The sequence below is a fragment of the Mytilus trossulus genome, chromosome 14, assembly GCF_036588685.1.
Source record: "Mytilus trossulus isolate FHL-02 chromosome 14, PNRI_Mtr1.1.1.hap1, whole genome shotgun sequence".
Classification (NCBI taxonomy): Eukaryota; Metazoa; Mollusca; class Bivalvia; order Mytilida; family Mytilidae; genus Mytilus; species Mytilus trossulus.
This window is the reverse complement of record NC_086386.1, coordinates 30,977,695-30,999,212: the sequence shown is the minus strand read 5'-3', so window position 1 is coordinate 30,999,212 and position 21,518 is coordinate 30,977,695. Positions and strand designations below refer to the sequence as shown.

Below are 21,518 nucleotides of genomic sequence, written 5' to 3'. Positions count from 1 at the left end.
ACGTCAAAGTGATGATTCGAGTGAACTTTGATTTTAGTTTGACTAAATATCTGTTCCATGTCCAGATTTTCAGAATAAATAAATATATTACCGATAAAAATAAACACGGAGAAATTCGATTTTGGAGGATGATTAGAAAGAAACCCCATTTGCATATATTTCCGGAAAATATGATTTTTTTTCTATTATGAAATGATAATTCTGTTATCTCTACGCAATTAATTTCAAATTCAGTAAATAATGACTTTCAACTTCAATTGATTAAATGATTAATTTCTAAAATCGACTAAATAAAAGTCATTAACCGGCGCGGCCAGTTGCTGCTAAATTATTATTGCTGATTGCTATTTTACCTTCTGGGTTCTGCTTCAAATATCAGAATTCCTCAAGCATGGCAGATGTGAGACTGATTACAGGTGTTAATACAGGTATTATTTGCCTGAAACAATTAACTGAGATTATCATGATGAACGAGAATGATAAGGTATACAACAGAAATGGTCTTTAATACTAACATTGTAGAAGAATTTAAGAATACTTCTTCAATCCATGGACTATCAAGATTTGGAGGACCAGAATTATACTCTAGACGCAAGTATGCTTATTATATTTAAAGCAGTAAAATAAATATTCAAGAAAAATTCAAGGGAAATATTATCTTTTTAAAGTTGTAATTACAGATTTGCATGTCTTTTGTATATCTTATTAGCTTGTTTTGATGTTGGTTTTTTTAAAGGACGAGTTTTTCAATTACCTTATTTTGTGAAATCCTTCATAACAGTTATATAAAAATCATGTCCTTTTCCTTTTTGCTAAAATATGCAATAAACATAATTTTAATTGGGTTAACACGAGGATTTGAAAGAGACAACACATTTTATGAATGATGAAGTTTTATGTAGAAACTGGCTCTGAGTTCAAGGCCGTACTTTGACCTATAAATGTTTACTTAAATTACAAATTGCGACTTGGATGAAGAGTTGTCCAATTGGTACTCATATCACATCTTCTTATATCTTTAAAAAAATAAATGGCTTTTTTATAGCTGACTATGCGATATGAGCTATGCTTATTGTTGAAGGCCGTACGGTGACCTATAATTATTGATAATATTGATGTTTGTTTCATTGGTCTCTTGTGGAAAGTTGTCTCATTGACAATCCTTTTTCATCTTCCATCTGACGTGTGCCTAGTATAGTTTTTTCAGAGAGCTGTAATATTCTTTAAAATAACTGCTACCAGTCATGTTTTTACTTTTTTTGTAGGCTAATATGGATTATTTTGGTCCTGGCGGCAGCCTCTGGACTTTTTATATTTGTGATATTAGAATTTCTCCATCTTTCACACAACCCTACCATCACAAGTTTTACCACATCTATACAAGAAACCATTGACTTCCCTGCAGTTACTGTATGTAACTTAAACCAAGTAAAAAGTTCCGTGTTAGATTGTTTTTCAGAAGAAGATAAACTGGAAGCATCTAAGACATTCTACGCTCTCAGTGAGCTCTCAATTATCTTAGAGCATTTCGGGCTAAGGTCGACTAACAACCCGATCCCAGGGGATGTGCTGTATAGCTGTGCACGTAATCATTCTCATCAGATTGGAGACATGATCAAATATTGTCATTTCAAACAAGAGCTCATTGACTGCAAAGATATCTTCACTCCTATAATGACAGAGCTTGGTGTGTGTTATACTTTCAATAAAGATGCAAAGATGGTGGCAGAGTCTGTTGGAGAAACGGCTGGTCTGAGATTCTTTGTTAATATTCAACAAGACTTATATTTCTTTTCTTCAACTATACAAGCTGGTGTAAAGGTATACTATTTACTCTGTCTATATTACTGATAAATTGATATGCAAATAAATTAATTTATCTTTCTATCCTCTCATTTACAAAATATTCTTTTTTTTTATATATTTTATTTTGATTGCTTTACTTATAATCCCGTTTCCAAAATAATTGAAATCGACCGAATTCGACGCTACCTAATTTTTGGGGGTCTCCACCACACATTGGTTGACCGATTCGATTTATTTGTGTCTGAACTCACTATATTAACATATATGTTCCAAGCGTATTGTTCTGAGTATAATATTCTATGTACATGTACAGTGTGTACAGGTGTACCATCTTCCTAAGCTGAAATGCATTTGTAGTTAATCTTTTTGATGTCAGTTCTGTTAGACAGCGAAATATGTAGTAAGTACGTTTGTTTTCCCCTGATGATGTTCATCTTATTAGTAGTTTTGACAGTTACGAGTCTAATTAAACTGCTTGGACAAGCAACATGGATAAGTGCTGTGTTAATCATTTAACAATCACGTCATCATGCGTATCTACTATAACCTCCCTCAATTCCATAGAAATTTTGTTTTATAATGAAAGTTGGTTAAATTAAGGTGGATTTTGTTAAACACAAGAAAGTTTGATTTATTTGTAATATGTGCTAAAACAATTGAAAAAATTACAAATAGTAATTATGTTACATTTTTATACGTAGATAATGTGAAGATCGTTTATTATTCTAATAACCAGAAGAGGAAAGTCACAGTTGGATATCGGATGAGGTTTTTTCTTCTTCAAACAACTGTATAGTCTAAGTTATATTTTTTTTATCATGTATTATTTTAATTGGGAAAGTTTTACCGAAAAGAAGAAATTTTTGACGTTTCTTATCTTGTCAGGAAGTAATTGTTGAACTAAATTGATAGAAGTATTCATACAGTCAATCCTCAGTTGTTATGGTCAAAATAAGAGCATGGGTAAAAAATACAATGATTTTTTTATTTATAAACAATACCACACCTATGAGCGGTTTATTATTTATTTATCCATGTTAATATAAACTAGTGCAGTGTAACCCTGTTTAGTATTTACTTTCAATTATTTATACTCAAAAGTGTGAAATTGTTAGTGCATCTTTCTAGTTTTGCTTTAAATTGCAAGTAAAGCGATTAAGATGTATCGCCTAACATTGGAAATGCATTTCTTGTTGATCTGACTGAGATACATTTGCAATTCATAAAAAAAAAATATCTTCGAAGACAAACATATATGAATCTAAACATTTTTTTGCGCTACTTGAAATTAGTAAGCACACTGCAGGTTGTCATTTATCATTTTATTAATAATAATATTCCAAATTGTCATATCTTTCTGATGAATTAATTGCTTGACACATTATACAGACATATCTCTGTTGTCGTATTCTAACTTTTATATCTCTTTTTTATGTCGTTGGTATGCTGTCTCAATGACGTACCTCTAATATCTCACTTTATTCATAAACACGAAAAGCCAATTGTTAGTAAATATGGTCCAGATGCAAATGTTATGTATCATTAGTTCATCACTGGAATGTTTTCAGATTTCAGATAAATAAATTTCTTCTTCTAAAGCATTATCAACAGGTAGAAAGTGCAATGATTATTATACAGCAAAACATAGATTCATAAAATTTTACCACATTTCGTGTACATCTGTAGCTTTTGGCCAAATAGGACAGATCGTTATATTGTGTTGAAGCATACATTTTCGAGTAAAACATCAGGAAAGTGAACTATAGTAGACTCTGGTGAACAAAAACTAGTGTCAGTCTCAATAGAATCATATTCAAAACAGTGTGGTCCTGGCCATTGATTGACGACCTAAATTATCCCATTGACTGGGACAGATAAGTTGAACGTTTGTCGGTAACAATCACTGCTCACTATGTACTTGTTAAAGACACTGTATCTGTGGGGTCACCAAAGGCTCTCAACACCTAAATAAAGCAATTCGAAAAACGAATCCGGAATAATACGATGTGTTGATTTATATCAATAATATAAATCAAAACATAAAGGTTATTCCTGAATAATTTTTTGAATAATTTTATTATTAAAGGCGTTAAGAACCTTTGGTGACCCCACAGTTTAAATTCTATAATAAGTAAGAAGTGAGCAATGGTCGTTACAGACAAACGTTCACCTAATCTGTCCCAGTCAATGGGATAATTTAGGTCGTCAATCAATGGCCAGGACCACACTGTTTTGAATATGATTAAGCATACCACATCTCAGTATTTTCATATTGTATCAGCAAGAAGTCAAAATCCGTACAATTTATAATTTGATTTTTTTTAATACTTAACTAAAATGTATTTTTCACACTTCTTAGAGTTGTATTATAGGGCAATTGCATGAATATTGGGATATATTGTCGCGAGTCGGATTTTATATTGCACGAGCTTGCGAGTGCAATATATGTTCTACGAGGGACAATATTCATCCAATAACCCTTTTATTTTTATAGCAATATAATATTTGAAAGTAAAAATTGGTTTAAACTAAGATTTTGACGTTGATGACGTCATGAAATGAAGATTTATTGCACTAGTGCAATGTTGGGATTTACTGCACGCCAACTTTTGGTTACTTTCTGTGGGAAATATAATATTGCTATACAATAAATAATTATATTCCCTGATATAGCAGCTCTTTTGACTATTTGAAGGTTGTACTTCATGATCCATCAGAAGAGCCATTGCCATCGTTGAGAGGATTCCTGGTTGGACCAGGTCTATCAGCGGGATGTTCTATAAGGAAAACCAAGGTCAGAAACATGTTCATATTATAAATTCAGGAGAAAATCATAGTTTTTAAAGACACTAATCGGTTCAAAAATTCCGTTTTCCTTTGCCATAAATCATTTTTTCCGATATCAAGGGTCAAACTTTTTGCACGTTAACGGGAACTTGCAACACATATCATTGAATGTCGCAAAACACGAAATGTCGCAAAACAAACTTTTTGCCCTTTTTATAATTGTCTTATTTCCAGATGCAATCCAGATTATTCAATGTAGCTGATCCATTTTAATTTTTGTTAATTCGTTATCGTTCTAGATATGCATGAACTATTTGCCACTGAGAATAAATAAAACAACTAAATCAATATTTTCAACGGCTTTCGTTTACACTTTCCATTTCCAGCAAAATTTGAACGTGCAGTATATATCTCAGGATCACTTAGATGCCATATTCCAGGGCTTGCATTTCGTTTCATTATTTCTTTTGAAACATGACCTATAGGTTCTAATTTCTGTGTCATTTGGTCACTTGTGGACAGTTGTCTCATTGGCATAGTCATAGTTTTGTTGACCGTTGTGGAATATCTGTGTCTCAATCGACCACGGATATAGTTCAATTGTCATACCTACATTCGTGCGTCCTTTATACGTTTACAAAATCTTTAAATGCGACTAAAAGCCGGATTTGTATTGCAACACAACGGGTTCCTCTTTCGTCTTTGAATTACTTACCTTAAGACTTTCCAGGGGGAATTCGTTAAAAAAACGGTTTCAATTGTTTTGATAAATGTTTTTCTTGTAGTTTTTTGTAAACTGTTGTTTGCCTTTCTATTAATTATTCTTATTTTGACCATTGTGTATCGGTCTTTGGGAGACTTCTATGTCAAATACCTTTTACTGTACTTTATATTTTTTAACGATATTCATGATATATAACGTTTAATCGGAAGAATAAAGCATATCAACATTTAATATGTAAATATTTTCTCAGGAGATGAAATGGCTCGTACGTCATGTTATTATGTGACACTATAAAAACAAATCTTAATTTATTTATATATCTGCAGAATACGTTAATTATTATATAACATCTTTAGTCAGTTAAATTTCATTTATATACTCCTCTCGTAATTTTGTTTTAGGTGATAACACTTCCAAGTCCATATGGAAGTTGTCGAGAGGTTTCTGATAAATTGTCAGGAATTGGTACATATTCAGAGCTGACGTGCTTTAAACACTGTTTTGACGACTATCTCGTACTAAAATGTGGTTGCAGACATTTATTTTCAAATGGTACGTAAGATGTATCTAAAATCTTGCTGCATATTTAAATATTAAGTATTGCAGAAGCCTCGTTGATCATATGGACAATACAACCATGTCATATTAGCATGGGTTAAAATTTCATTGATATTGATAGAAAAAATGATTCGCAAATTGCATATCGATGAAAAAATCAGATGTGGTATGAATGCTTATGAGACAACTGTCCACAAGAGACCAAAATGACACAGACATTAACATCTATAGGTCACCGTACGGCTTTCAACAATGAGCACAGCCCACACCGCATAGTCAGCTTTAAAAGGCCCCGATATAACAACGTAAAACAATTCGAACGAGAAAACTAACGGCCTTATTTATATAAAAAAAATGAACGAAAAACAATAATGTAACACTTATAACAAACAACAACCATTGAATTACAGGCTCCTGACTTGGGACAGGCACATACATAAATAATGTGGCGGGGTTAAACATGTTAGCGGGATCCCAACCCTCCCATAACTTGGGACAGTGTTATGACAGTAAAACTTTAGAACGAACTATAAAAATCAGTTGAAAAAGGCTTAACTCATCAGATGGACAAATATACAAGTGGAACATTGTTTAGCTAATTTCAATACGAATAATACCTGACTATACTATACATAGTGTGTGTAATTTTTAATTTTTGCTTTAATTTACTCGTAATTCTTATCTTAAATATTATCTTAAATATATGCACTAAGTAAAACTTCTCTGTTGCCAAGTGGTCTCAGCATCTCACCAACTCACCAACTGTATTACTACCAGCTGATCAATACTGGGGTTGTGAGTTCGAATACCACAGATGATAGGTGCGTTCGACTCTAATCTCATTTAACTAGGATTGTCAATTTAACTGCCAAAGGTCGGTGTTTCTCTCTCTGCACTTTGGCCACAAACAGCCAAAATTAATTAAAGTAGCGTTAAAAATCAATCAATCAATCAATCGTTATCGCGATCTTAATTATTCTATTTTAGGTAAAGCAGAGTTTTGTAACAGTCAACAACTGATGGACTGTTATGCGGAGTACCAAAGTAAGCCTAATTTTAACGCAGTTTACACTTTGGAAAAAATTGAAGCATATGTATTATAAAAATAAGTTTAAAAGAATTCAGTATCTAATGCAATGTTCCAGGAATAAAATCCGAAAAATAAATCAACTTGTCAACGATACTCAGTGAGTATATTAAACAGGGAATTTCAATGCTGCTTCTTTGACAATTGATTAGAAAAGCATTTCCGGTCTCTCCACATGAAATGCCAAAACCTTTAATGTGTTTAAGAAACTAATTTAATTGGGTAGAAAAACTAAAGGACAGTAAATCATACATGTATGAAAGACAAAAAAACGCCATGAATAAAAGAGAAATAGCGATTGAAAACACGCTACAAAGAAAACCGAAGATTGGGGAAAAATAAAAACCCTAAAAAAAAAAGCGGGATGATCCTGCATACGGAAAGTTTCTTTTCTATTTGTGATACCCATCGGTCGTGGTCAATGTATATAATAATTATCTTTATAAGGTCGTTATTATATATTCCATCAGTGACACCTATCACTGTATATAATTGTCTCTGTAAGATTCTTTATTATTTCGTACAGAAAATATATCCCGGGATTCAGATTTTCTACACAATTGTTCGTGTCCACCAAATTGTGAGACGATAAAGTACGAAACTTCACTGTCGTATGCTGCATTCACTTCCAACTTCATAGCTAAGTACTTGTTCAACCAATCGGTTCTACCAAATGAAGATTATTTAAGGTATGAAATTAACTATAATTATATATTCTATACTAGTAGATTTATATAAAAAAAAGAAGATGTGGTATGATTGCCAAGAGACAACACTCCACAAGAGACCAAATGAAACAGAATGTTTGTTTGGCATGATATACCGATACCAAATTGCTGCACAGAAACAATCATACGCAAAATTATATTACAATCGCCGATAAAACCCAAAAGTTGATATCTACACACATTTGTTGTCACGTTTCTGATTTATTAAAACAGCTATGGAAAATTGAGCTAAATCTGCATTGTATGGTTACAGATATGAAACGTGTCGTTTTTCCGACTTCGGTGTATTTATTATTTAAGTATAATAATAAAAAAAAAACTATAAGAACGAATATGTCGATATTATTCTTTTTGTTTTAGTTTTAAGTCTTAAAAAGTTCACACAGCAATGTTTCAAAACTAGGAGAAAAAAATAACTAGTAATAAAATTGAACATGGAAATGGGAAATGTGTCAAAGAGACAACAACCCGACCAAATAAAAAAAACCAGCAGAAGGTCACCAACAGGTCTTCAATGTAGCGAGAAATTCCCGCACCCGGAGGCGTCCTTCAGCTGGCCCCTAAACAAATATATACTAGTTCAGTGATAATGAACGCCATACTAATTTCCAAATTGTACACAAGAAACTAAAATTAAAATAATACAAGACTAACAAAGGCCAGAGGCTCCTGACTTGGGACAGGCGCAAACATGCGGCGGGGTTAAACATGTTTGTGAGATCTCAACCCTCCCCCTATACCTCTAACCAATGTAGAAAAGTAAACGCATAACAATACGATAAGTCGAGAAGTGCTTTTATGTGCTTTTAAGTTTTAAGCCCAAAACATTTTCTTATCTTGTATTTCATCTTTCTTCAGTAGAAATTTCATCGATTTGCGTCTCTTTTACAATTCTATGATAGAGGAAGCAACGGAAGAGGTTCCAGAAAAGACAGTTGGTAGTATTTTAGGTAAATATCAATGATTTCAATATGATTGTTTTTAAATTAGATCTTTACTTGCAAGTTTGAATTATTACTTGTAAATAATGAGTCTTAAAAGGGTTTACACGATAGAGAATATGAGAATATGATATGATGAGTGAAAAAGGTGTAAAAACCACTAAAGAATTTAATAATAAGCCAACAATAAATAAATAGATAGAGAATAATTGGGCCCTAATATGTACAGAATAGAGCATATAAAATGACAACAAAAAGAATATAATAAAATGAAAAGCACATTGAAGAGTACAGAAATCTAGACGCCCCTATCCAGACCCACTATTATGTATGCATGATGAAGCCTGTCATATATTTTCATTAATAATTGAAGCGGTGGGGTTAAAGATCAATAGGACATAGACCAGGCAAATCTATAGTACCATAGCATACTTCAGACGCTCTTCAATATTCAAGTTATCTGAACCTATACGAAAGATTTGACATTGGGTGTCAAGCAATCAACGATCAATCAATCAATACCCTTGTGTCCATGACAGATTTGTCGCTATAAACCGCCATAATTCATAACAACTGTACTTCCGACTGTATACCATTCTGCAACGCTATGTTCAGTAAGGAACACTACATAAAGAAATACAACTGTGCAATATTTTTTTTTAAACTTGGAACCAAGACGCAAATTTTACATTCAAAGCATCGTTTAAGCTGAAGTAATTATGAAATGTTAAAAAAAGGTGTTCTGTAACCAACAACATTATCAAAAAGGATTTGAAATATAACACAACACAAAGATACAGGTGTAAGAGACAAACACTAAGATGTGTGAATAGGCAGAATTATTCGGGCCAATACAAACTCCCATCACTTTCTGGAAGAATATAAAAAAAATTCTTATTGATTACAAACATATCACTGCTGTATTGTTCAATAATTATTAGATTCGAAACAGATATTCGTACATGGGAAAAACAATATTTATGAATGGTATAATGACTTTCCTAATGAGAAATCGCTACTACAGGTTACATAGCAAATTACAATGTATACATTAGACTAAATTGCATATATAATGAGGACAGTGAGGTCATTTAATTGAGTTCTCTAATTGAATAACTGACTATTTTAGGAACGGTTGGTGGTCAGATGGGAATGTTCATAGGAGCCAGCATCCTATCAATTGTAGAGATCATAGAATTTTTCTGTTTACTGATGACTAAAGGAAGTCAAAAGGTTGCCAATTCAAAAAGAAGAAAATTGGGTGAATCTAATGATCATATAGATGAAACTGAAAATACTAGTAAAATGTGATCCAGTTTAGAAAAGCGATTCGGACCCATACATATTAGAACGTGTTTCTTTCATTTTTGTAGTATTTTTTTAACGTTGACATAGAAAATATGCCTCACTATGTAAAGAAGAATTGAGGAATAATAGACCAATCTGCATCTCAATGTTGGTAAATATATCTATGCGTCCGATGCACATTCATGGAAATAAGACATTGGCGTTGCCAGTTTATTTTCGATTTATGAGTTTTACTGTCCCTCTGGTATCTTTCATCCCTCGTTTTGAAGTAAAAAGATGTATACATTCAAAAGACGTTATTCCTGTATGTACTGTAGAGGTACTAATTAAAAAAATATAATCAACAGTTACAGAATAAAATTAATAAGTGAATAATTATGTGGTTTTATTAGTTGTTCCATTGTATGATTTAGCTCGTCATTTATGTAAAGACCGATGACATGAAGAGGCAATATAAGTTCATTTGTAAAATAAAACGCGATGCTACTGGGGGAAAACAATCGAGGGTAGTGTCTCTCGGTCTTTAGATGTACCCACCTCTAGATTTGGGCAGTGTGTTTTATGAAAAGATTATAGAATATGTACTATTTCTATTTTGTTAAATCATTATCTTCTGAACATTATAAAAGAGTATGGGCTTTGCTCATTGATGAAGGCCGTACGGTGACCTATAGTTGTTAATGTTTGTGTCATTTTGGTCTTTTGTGGATAGTTGTCTCATTGGCAATCATACCACATCTTCTTTTTTATATTAATATTAGATAGTTGACGGATAAAACTGTGTTACAAAAATTATACGGAATTGTAATATATTTGGTCATACATTAACCCGATGATTTAGACCAGGCAGTTGTCCCTCTGGTAACTTTCGTCCCTCTTTTAGACAAAACTGATCCATTAAAATAAAATTTTGTTATTCTGCCTAATCAACATTTTTTTGCACACTGCATATTTATGAAAAGAGATGTGCGATATATGTAAATGAGACTAACACACAAAAAAACAGAAATTTTATTTATATGACAACATTAAATGTTAAAAACGACAGTCAGGTTTCTAAGTAATATACCAAGCTTTCAATCGTCCTGAATTCTCTTACACGCATACTCCTCAACCTAAAGATAGTAGTATACACCACCAGCACGACAATACATTATATTATATTTACACACCACAAGAAATTAATTCCGAAAAAAAAAGTTTGTTAAATGTGTTTCGGATTGCCGTCTCATGGACGACGTTTAGATATCTTTTCCGACTTTTATATAGTATGTGACTGTGTGAGGTCAGACCAGGGTTATGTTTCCGCACAAATCCCTTGCGCTTATGACTGATAACCGAATTTATATCGCTCAGAATGAAATTCGAATATTAGGGCTTAGGCCATTTGAAAAATTTCCAACAAATTTATGGCGATCGTGAATTATTTCTTAATTATATTACTTCAGTGTAGTGTTTGCTATGTATACTTAAGTATATGAGTATAGAAAGAGAGATAACTCTGTTATATGTTGAGACAATGTATGTGAACTGCTTGTCTCCCTTTGTACTGTTATATATACAATGTGCTGAGTTTCCGGTGATATAATAAATGATGTACCTTCAATGGTGTTTGTTTGTAAGCCAGTATCAGGTTCAATCCGAATGTGCTAGCCACAAACAGTATATTCAATATCATAATTGTTTCAGTGTGGTAGAAATACCTGTCATTTATCAATTCTTCACACATAAATTGTCTTAGAAAAAAATAACATCTATGTACCTTAACCTAACTTTCGGGTATTGAAACAGGTCCATGTGACCATCCTCCGAAAATTACGGTTGTCCAATGTTCAGTTCCTTAGTATTTTGATTGATTTTGATCATACAAATTTAAATTCATCTAGTTGACAAACTAATAATAATTCAAAGCGAGTTATCTTTTTTAATTATAGCTAGTTAACAAACTAATTATAATTCAAAACTAATTATCTTTTTAATGTATATACTAAATAGATAAATCTATGTTAGTATTTATTTAATCTTTACTGATATGCATGAATTAATGATTTGACATAAGGAAAAATGTCAACCTAAGATAATGTGATATACTGTCATTGACTATACACAGAGGTCAGATATAAGAATAGATATTAACTTTAAATATTTTATATAACTTTATATATTTGTGAAATCTTGGTAGTAGCAAATGTTTAAATCGACCTTTACCATTACCCCCGAGACTACTGCGGAACAGGAATTTCACTGTTGAGGATATGTTATTCATTAATTACTATTTGATTCACGTAATAATTGAGTCCACTAGCTATGTATATATCAGTGTTTACAATCTCTTAAATGCAGTTTAATGAATGTAATTTGCTTCAAATGGTTTTAACTTTAAAACTTACAATCTTATAATGCAAAAAACACAACTAAAAAGTGCACAATATAATTAACAATGCAGTCAATAGAAGTTATTTTTTATAGTCATATATCGTTTTTCAAAGTTTAAAGAAATGCCATTTTGATCAATAAGGTTAATATTAATTTATACTTATATAAAAGCAATAGAGGTTTAACAAATGTATACTTGATTTACACACTCCGAAGTTCCACATAATGCACAAAAACTATAGTTTAACACGATCCTTTATAAGTTTAAAGGACCAACATAGCTCTATTCAAACAGATAAATACACGGTTTAAAACAAAGGCGACACATTTGATAAATATCAATGTTCGGTTAGATAGTTCCACGTATGGCTACCAGGGTGATTGTCGTCAACGTCTATGTCCGATAAAACTGGATTTAAGGGTTACAGGAAGATGTCGGAGCAAAAATGTCAAAAGCAGAAAATTTTATTTGGAGCAAAATAATCAAGCTTTTGGTTGAATATTGATTCAAAATGAGTAGATCCAGACAACTTTCGCGGGAGAATACGTCTCTGAATTCACACGAACCGAGTAAGACTTTCACTTTTGGAACTTGCGATCTATGTTCAAGACAAACTGGAGACCATTTCTGTATTCAGTGCAACCAATATTTATGTGACCACTGTCAATCTATTCACCTAAAAAGTACCGTTTCTAGAGGACATAGGATAAAACCGCCAGAAGTACTTTTAACTGAAGCTAAACGCCGTCAATGCGAGCTTCATCCTCAACAAGTGATAGAAAATTATTGTATGGAATGTTCGCAATTTCTGTGTAGAAAATGTTTGAATGGTATTCATAAATTCCATAAATATAGGTCTTTATCTGCTGCTTCTGAAATCCAACAAAATCTTTTAAAAGACTTTATGGAATATGTTAACAAAGAGACTGAGGTTTTACAAGAGCATATCAAAACTTCAGATACTTTTCAAAACACTTACCAGTATAAAGAGAAAGAGAGAGTAGCAGAAATAAAGAAAGCACAGGAAGAACTCAAAAACAGAATAGACGCTGCCGCAGATGAACTTATCAATGAAATGAAAGAACGAAGAGATGATAATCTCAAAGAAATGGCCGAAAATAGAAACATGCTTGCCAAAATGACAGAACACGGGAAAAAATTAAAAATGCGCTGCCAGCAGACGATAGATGAAATTGACGAGCAAGCCGCTCCTTTAATGACTAAAGGTTTAGTTAAAGAAGTCTGTAATTTCCAAAGTCCAACTAAAGTACATTTAGGGGAATATCCGGTTTTTAAACGAGCCCTCCACAATTCTATAGCTGTTCGTCAAATGCTAGGATCATTCCGACAACCGTAAGTAAATACCTTTGGGTTAGACAATAATTTGCATTTAGGAACGATAAAGAAACGAACATCTACTTAATAATTTAAATTGGTACGTCCTATAGCTAGTTATCCCGTGTTGATAGTGAAAGAAAATGTATAGGCAAATGGAATGCCACATAAGTAGACAAGTAAAGGAATATTAAAGGAACTATAAACACATAGTTCCATGATTTCCTTAAAGTTGTTAACCTGTTTTCAAGCGAAAAATGTTCTGTAATTAATGTGTACTATATTTTATGATACAATGGGTTTCCTTACAATAAATGCGTTTTTAGCAAGTACATGTAAGTGCAAAAATGCGAAAAAAATATTGATCATATAAGGTGCCAGACCGTAAATTTAAAATCCCTATCTATTCTACCACATTTGGCAATTTTCACAGCTTTCTGAATATTTTACCTTACTTTTTACTTCATTGAAACCAGGTAGATGCTGATTTTTACAAGTATCACTGTCTGCATGCTAATTTGTAACCAATGTTTAAAGTCTGCAAAGACAGAAACTTCTAAAAATAACCCCTGGTTTTCTGTAAATCTTCAATAAGTATAATATGAAGCGTATTAATCCTCAATTTTTAATGCCAAATCTTAAATCAATCAATTTTGGCTGCAATTGTCTAAATATATTTTTCTTTCACCAGTAGGGCTACTTGTACAAACGTTTTAAATTGGAGGGAGTAAGTATGTGGTTTGACATTTAATATTACTCGCCTTCTATTCTATAATCCTTATATATAAACGGCAATGTTATAATATGATTTGGCTTCAGTCTTGTTTTTTACAATGCCCATAGCACAGGACACGGCTAGAATAAAGAAACCTCTTCTTTTTTTGCATGTTCCCAGTGGGAAAATGCCACTGAAAGTTACGGACAGTAACTTGTAGCATGTTGAACTTTTAGCCCTATAATTATCATTATCAGATGAATTAATATTGTAGCTATTATTGCTATTATGGCATATTGAAATTCTTTAATATACTAATACATTTAGATTGTCAAAGCGATTATTCTTAAGAAGCCGTAGGATAAAATCTCTTTAAATAGACGACGAATTGAAATACACGTCGTTTTTATATTGTAATGAAATTTTAAATGTTCATATACTTAAACAAAACGTGTACGAAATAGTAACCCTAACAGATGTTGGTGACCTTATTACCCTTAAAAGACCTATTTTTTTTCCATTTATTATATCATTGATTATGAAATTCTTAACTGTGACCATTATTACAGAGATATCGAAATTTGATGAAAGATACCGTGCTAACACATTTGTACGATACACGCGCATTTCTTCCACATAAACCTCATTAGTGAAAAGTAAAATCACAAAAATACTGAACTCCAAGGAAAATTAAAAACGGAAAGTCCCTTATGTAAATTAAGGGTATATAATACAAAGTTTCCCATCGATACAGGAAGATGGAGAAATGTATCCCGAAATGAGAGAATGTGTCCACTTTGTAAAGCTGGTCTTGGGGATGTATATACCAATATATGTAAATGTAACAATTGTGAAATTAAGGATTTAAGGGGGAAGTTCATACGTCCATACTATTTAAAACATTCAAATGAAAAAAAAGTACTTGGCATGATTAAATATTGTAACAGTAATGTGCTGTTTTAGCTGTCAATTTTTATTCAAAAGTAAGAAAAGATGCTTGTCTTATTTTAAACTGGTATGAACACAGACTAATGTCTGAAGATGTATAATTTAAAAATGTATACTGTTTGTATTATGAACTATGTTGTTATTAATTTTGTGTATAATATGCTCCTTTTACCCAGTCTCCTGCCGCTGAGTTTTCTTTAATAAGCTATGAAACCATCACATGTAAAAAATAAAACGACAAAACACAGAAAATGAATGGACAACAGCTGTCATATTCCTGACTTGGTACAGGCATTTTCAAACACAGAATTAAAATTAATCAAAGTTACCTGTGCATAAAAAGGAGGTATATCGCATTAATTCGTATATTTTAACAAATTTGATTCGTTTAGGGATAGTCACATATTAAACTATATTTTCGAAGGTAGGAAGAAAACAGCGGATAGCAAAAAAGCCTATTGCCCGGCAAAAAGCATATCGCACGGTTATTTTTAGAATATCTAAAAAACCGATATAGTTTGTGACGTCATGTAATGAATTTCAGAATAGTGTTTAACGTTTTGAAACACATGATATCTTTCATCGATTACAATCGAAAAGTAAATGAAATAACAACTAATATGTTGTTATTGTCGAGGAGACAATGTTATATCTATAAAATTCCAAACAAATATGGTCGGAAATTAATAATATAACAAATATAGCCTTTGTATGAGGTCAATACAGGATATATATCGACCCAAAGAAGTATATCGACCTCGGACTTCGTCCTCAGTCAATATACTTCTTTCAGGTCAATATATCCTTGTATCGACCTCATACAAAGGCTATATTTGTATAATATTGATTCTACTTTTTTTCTTGTGTGCTGCATAACATATCCTTTAACAAGCAAAAACAAAAATATATGCACGCAGTTTGTAATAGCAATGGACAAAGAAATGCACAGTTAACAGACTTAAATGCTACAGTTGATAAGATACAAACCTGGTTGATGAACTTACTGTTATAATTATCTATCTCGATAATTCAAATTTGTATAACGAAAAGTAAACAAACTTGTCATTTCTATTTCAGTGTACGAAATCAAGACATAGAAAGTAGAACGACTTGCAGATTAGCACTACCATTTGGAATGCTATTATGATGTTAAAACTGAAGTATAGTTGCTTGTGAAAAATGAATTAAATAGAAACCGTAGAAGTTGAATTGGAAAAAAGTTGTTCGAATTTTTCTTATGCATGGAAGAACAATAAATTTGAATGTTACTTTTAAATTGTTTACAAATCTGAAAGATATAGTTTTATGAGTATTGTGCGAATGAAAATCATGTTTGTTGTCTTTTTTCCCTCCATATTATTCGACTTTTGAATCATTTGATAAGATATTTTAAAATGATCTTAATTTTTTATAAATTTTGTATCGAAGTTACTAAGGTATGCAGATACAAATCAAAACAAGGGTGTACATAACTGACTTTGGAGCATCCAAATCGTTACCAAATATTTTATAATGCATAAAGTAGGTACACATGGGATAATTGTCAGTGGATGAGCAGCAAAGCAACACTAGTCAACATGTAGGGGTTATTGTTTTGTTTCAACGAGCAAGAACTCATCGCAAGAACCGGTTTTTCTTGTCGATGGTTTATGGTTTGTACTCGTTCTCTCGCTTCCTCAATCTATAAAAACCGGCGGCTATAATATTACAAAGCCTGAGTTAAATGTCGTTAACCATATTACATCAAAGTTAAATACTAGTAGACATTGTTTAATACACTGCAATCCATTAATGGTAATTATTGGTGTTATTCTTAAGCGTTGTTCTCTAATAAAACATCACTACTGTCACCATTGGTCATAGATACATCATGATTTAAGTACTAGCTGTTATATGTTTTTAACGCGCTTTTAATAACTTCGATTGCTATCATATTTGAACATTTTTGTTTATGTGCTTTGCATCGTTCGGATGATAATTATAGTGTGATGTGTATGACACCACTGACCCATGTTAGGGGAGGTTATGGTGCCTGAAAAAATGTACAACCCGGCAACATTATGTTTGTGCTGGTCAATTGATACCCACCTGTTATTTAGTAAATGTCGTTGTCACCGTTTATCATATTTGATTTTCGTTTATTGTTTTGTCCATAAATCAGATCGTTAATTTTCTATCTTGAATTGTAAATAGCATATATTTTTTATCGAACAGTGACCTATCGCTGCTAACCATCTACGTCTTTTGGTCTTATTTTTCATTGTCAGTCATAACACATATTGATTATTTAAGAATTCAAGAGACTGAATAAAAGTTTCGTATAAAAATTCCACGAGAAATGTAGACATGAAAGCGCGTATAACGCAATTTTCCAAATGATTTGCAAGGTCATAACTACCGATAAAAGATGATTGGATGCTAAATATGAAATTTGTCAAATAAAGGCCTAGATAAACCATTTATACAAATCATAATTAAAAAATCATAGGAAAAATATAAACAGATAACACTTTAACAATGCAATTTTCAATATTATTTGCATTATTGATAAAAAGAAGAGGAAGATAACATGTACTTCGTAAGGATAAGATGGTTCTACTCCAATAGTGACACTCAAAGGCACAGGTCCAAATACTTCAAAATAGTGATGTTGAAATTGTAATGCAACTCATCCAAGGAGTCAATTGACATATTATATAATGTTGACATTATATGTGTATGTTATTGAGTTGATAACCTGATACAGTGTATAGTGTTTCTTTTACAGTTTTAATAGCGGTGTAAAATAATATGATCAATGACACTCAAAATAGTGAAAATCTTTTCATTGCGGCCATTTCCACTATGTACAAGATGTTGCTATATATCATAGTGTTCATTGCAATTGGCAAACCGGTGAATATGGGCAGAGCTCAATATCAATGAGCCATAAATCAATTCTGAAAATCTATTTGATTGCAAAACTGACACCTTGTTTAATGTGAGTAGTTTGAAATATATTTGAAACAGGAAAATAGATAGCTCTTATTTTGTTAAAACATGAGCAACACGACGGGTGCACCATGCAGAGCAGGATCTGCTTACCCTTCCGGAGCACCTGAGATCATCCCTAGTGTTTGGTTGGGTTTGTGTTGCTTAGTCTTTAGTTTTCTTTGTTTTGACATGGGTACTATTGTTTGTTTCCCTTTTTTATTTTCAGCCATGTCGTTGTCAGTTTATTTTTGATTAATGAGTTTGACTGTCCCTTTGGTATCTTATGTCCATTTTTTAGTTCGTGATGATGCTAACTCTTTTAATTGGCATACAGAGTGTTAATCGTGGTATCTATGATGAGTTTATTAACTAAATCTTTTGGATTTTATACAATTGAATAAGACACTACACACACATTGTGACTTTTCTTGAAATTAGATTGACTATTTACAATCGCACGCCAGTCCTTCATCATTTCTTTCAGATATTTCGCATGCCGAGCACTGGAACTGTCCTTGTCGAGTTACTGGACAAATACTGGGAATGTTGCATCCTATGTCTACAAGATAAGTTATAAAATCATTATAGATAATTTACAAAATTACGTCAATGAATCATAATATTGCGTGAACGAAATATGTTTGGCTACACATACATAAATTTATTGTGTGTTTTCCATTAGTTTGATGTGTTAAAGCTTTTGGTTTTGCCATTTGTTAGTGACGTTCCGTTTTGTATTTTTCCCGAGAGTTCAGTATTATTGTGATATTACTTTTCACGGCTTTTTTTTATTTTAAAGATTTGTAGATTTAAAACTGTTTACAACTCTTTGAAATGTTCCAAAAATTGCGGATGTTTGACCCCAGGTAAAGATTAATGTAGTTGTACTGGCAAAATCTTTTGAACTTTAAGGTCTTCCATGATTTTTAAGTTCGTACTTTTAACATTTATAATCTAGGGTCAATGACGAGTCTATTGCAGACGAAACGCTGGTCAGGATTGCTTATAAAGCTTGTATCTTTGATGAGATCTACGGTTGCATAACTTTAGAATCAAAATATAGTATGTTCGTACGTACATATTTTTAAGAAATTGTTGAAAAACACGGTACTCACCGGGAACAATTACTACAAGAAAATAAAAATACATACTTTTAAAAAACGGTAACACTGTAATTTCACTGGTGTCTGTGTGGTGTATACAAATTATCCTTCAAATTCCGGATATATTTCTGACAAATGATACGATATTCAACCGGAATGTAGTTTCCTCTCAAGAAATTTGTAGTACTTCTACTTACAAGAAGGCTTGTGAACTCATTTTCTTCAATATAGGATTGATACCACCCCTATGGAAGTTTAAAGGAAAACATCATATGTGTGATGACAGTTCTCGATTATATAATAATGTCACAGTTTGTATTGTGCGTCTGTTTGTCTTTTTCATTTTTAGCCATGGCGTTGTCAGTTTATTTTCGATTGATGAGTTTGACTGTCCCTCTGGTATCTTTCGTCCCTCTTTTATCAAATATATAAACCACAACTTCATTGTTCTCCCATAGTTTCTTTTAACATCAAAGAATGAAATGTATCTGAGGAGGTAAAAATATGATTGGGATACAAAAATAATAGAAAAGAATATTGATATAGTTAAAATTTTAAACTATTACTAGTAACATATCTTCCGATTCTTTTTGATAAATTTGCACACATTTTATAGATACATCATTGATCATGCACAGAAATCTTGTCTGATTAAGAAAACAAACATACCAACTCCGCAACCTTAAATAAAACAAAAGGAAAGCGTAGCATTAAACACGATATGTGTAAGTTTGATTGATTTGGTTTTGACACCTTTCAATCTTTAGTTCCAAACTTTTTAAATCGTTCAATTTGATGGTTATTAAATGATTTATAGTTGGTTTAATTTTTTTTTATGTGTTATAATTTTGTGTTGTTGGCTTTGTAAACCGATATGTGAGACTTGCATGGAGAGTTGTTTCATCGGCACTTAAAACCAATCGATATATGACTTTTGAACAGCATTATACTACTGTTGCCTTTATTTGCCACATCTTCTCAATCTAATCTTTACTATTAAACGAGAAGACCCCATTTTGGGTGTCGCTTCTCTTCTTTCCACAATAAATTAATCAACACGGTTCTGTGTCCTATAGGTACAGTGCATATTGCCATTTGTCATCCATTCATATGATTATTCAGATTGAGTTATTTTTGGAGAAAAACGAAAAAAAAGGCATCCGGATATTGTCCCGTCATTGGACGAAATTTTAAGTCAGATTAGACTTCCGGTTTGCGTTTTTCTGAATACTTTGAACATGCAATATACAAAGAATAAAGTGTATTTTCATAATTCTATCTGCTATCATTTTCAAGTTTACTATCCACGGCAGTCACAGAGATTATTAAATAGAGAGGGTCTGTATACTATACCAATGACCACTATGGATCGATTGGTAAACCTAGAATTGAAAGTAAATACACTATATTTATATAGTAATGAATGTTCATAATATACAGATAAGCGCTAAAAATATTCATGTGAACTTTTGATACCTTTTCTGAAATTCTCCAGTCATTAAATCTTTTACAAAATTCATTGATTACAAAAATAAAAGAAGATGTGGTATGGTTGCCATGTTGAGACAACTCTCCACAAGAGACCAATATGACACAGATATTAACAACTATAGGTTACCGTACGACCTTCAACAACGAGCAAAGCCCATACCGCATACTCAGCTTTAAAAGGCCCCGAACTGACAATGTAAAACAATTCAAACCAGAAAACCAGCGGCCTTATTTATGTACAAAAAAATGAACGAAAAACAAATATGTAACACATAAACAAACAACAACCACTGAATAACAGGCTCCTTACTTGAATATTCATAACATACTAAATGTATGTTCATATTGAAATTGAAAGAAAACCAAGAAATGGGAATATAGGAAATAAAGGAAGAGGGATAAAAAAAAAAGTATTTTCCTGTCCACCAATAAGAGGAGGGATATGACCTTTATCGGAACTCTGGGATCGGGTGTTTTAAACTCGGGATTTCGGGATTCCTTTTTCTCCTTTCGGGATTCCTTTTCCTCCTTTCGGGATCAGGACCCCTCCTATCCCCCTCCCATAACCTATATGACTTGTGATATTTTTGCTGAAATTTTCCAGTTCCTTAATATTTTACAAAATTCTTCCAACAAC

At 32.2% G+C, this 21,518-nt stretch overlaps 2 protein-coding genes across 3 annotated transcripts; both read left to right on the top strand.

Moving 5' to 3' along the window:
- Positions 1-409: 409 nt before the first annotated feature.
- On the top strand, positions 410-10,271 carry LOC134696134 (acid-sensing ion channel 1A-like). 2 transcript variants are annotated; one of them, XM_063557769.1, is made up of 8 exons: positions 410-595; positions 1,266-1,821; positions 4,502-4,600; positions 5,719-5,869; positions 6,863-6,919; positions 7,489-7,651; positions 8,552-8,640; positions 9,761-10,271. In XM_063557769.1, exons 1-8 carry the CDS (start codon positions 477-479, stop codon positions 9,940-9,942), a joined length of 1,416 nt encoding a protein of 471 aa, XP_063413839.1. In that variant the 5' UTR covers positions 410-476; the 3' UTR covers positions 9,943-10,271. The 2 variants fall into 2 exon arrangements, with proteins under 2 accessions (XP_063413839.1, XP_063413838.1); XM_063557768.1 differs by having other exon boundaries at positions 8,549-8,640.
- A 2,408-nt stretch (positions 10,272-12,679) lies between these two features.
- LOC134696265 (E3 ubiquitin-protein ligase TRIM33-like) lies at positions 12,680-16,644 on the top strand. The gene is made up of 2 exons (XM_063557962.1): positions 12,680-13,669; positions 16,392-16,644. Exons 1-2 carry the CDS (start codon positions 12,828-12,830, stop codon positions 16,459-16,461), a joined length of 912 nt encoding a protein of 303 aa, XP_063414032.1. The 5' UTR covers positions 12,680-12,827; the 3' UTR covers positions 16,462-16,644.
- Positions 16,645-21,518: the final 4,874 nt, after the last annotated feature.

Bases quoted from the DNA above. Each gene is read 5' to 3' on its own strand.
- LOC134696134 (XM_063557768.1), top strand. From the start codon at position 477: ATGATAAGGTATACAACAGAAATGGTCTTTAATACTAACATTGTAGAA. The intron at 1,822-4,501 runs GTATACTATTTA...GACTATTTGAAG, and splicing joins CTATACAAGCTGGTGTAAAG to GTTGTACTTCATGATCCATC. The intron at 4,601-5,718 runs GTCAGAAACATG...ATTTTGTTTTAG, and splicing joins GTTCTATAAGGAAAACCAAG to GTGATAACACTTCCAAGTCC.
- LOC134696265 (XM_063557962.1), top strand. From the start codon at position 12,828: ATGAGTAGATCCAGACAACTTTCGCGGGAGAATACGTCTCTGAATTCA. The intron at 13,670-16,391 runs GTAAGTAAATAC...TTTCTATTTCAG, and splicing joins CTAGGATCATTCCGACAACC to TGTACGAAATCAAGACATAG.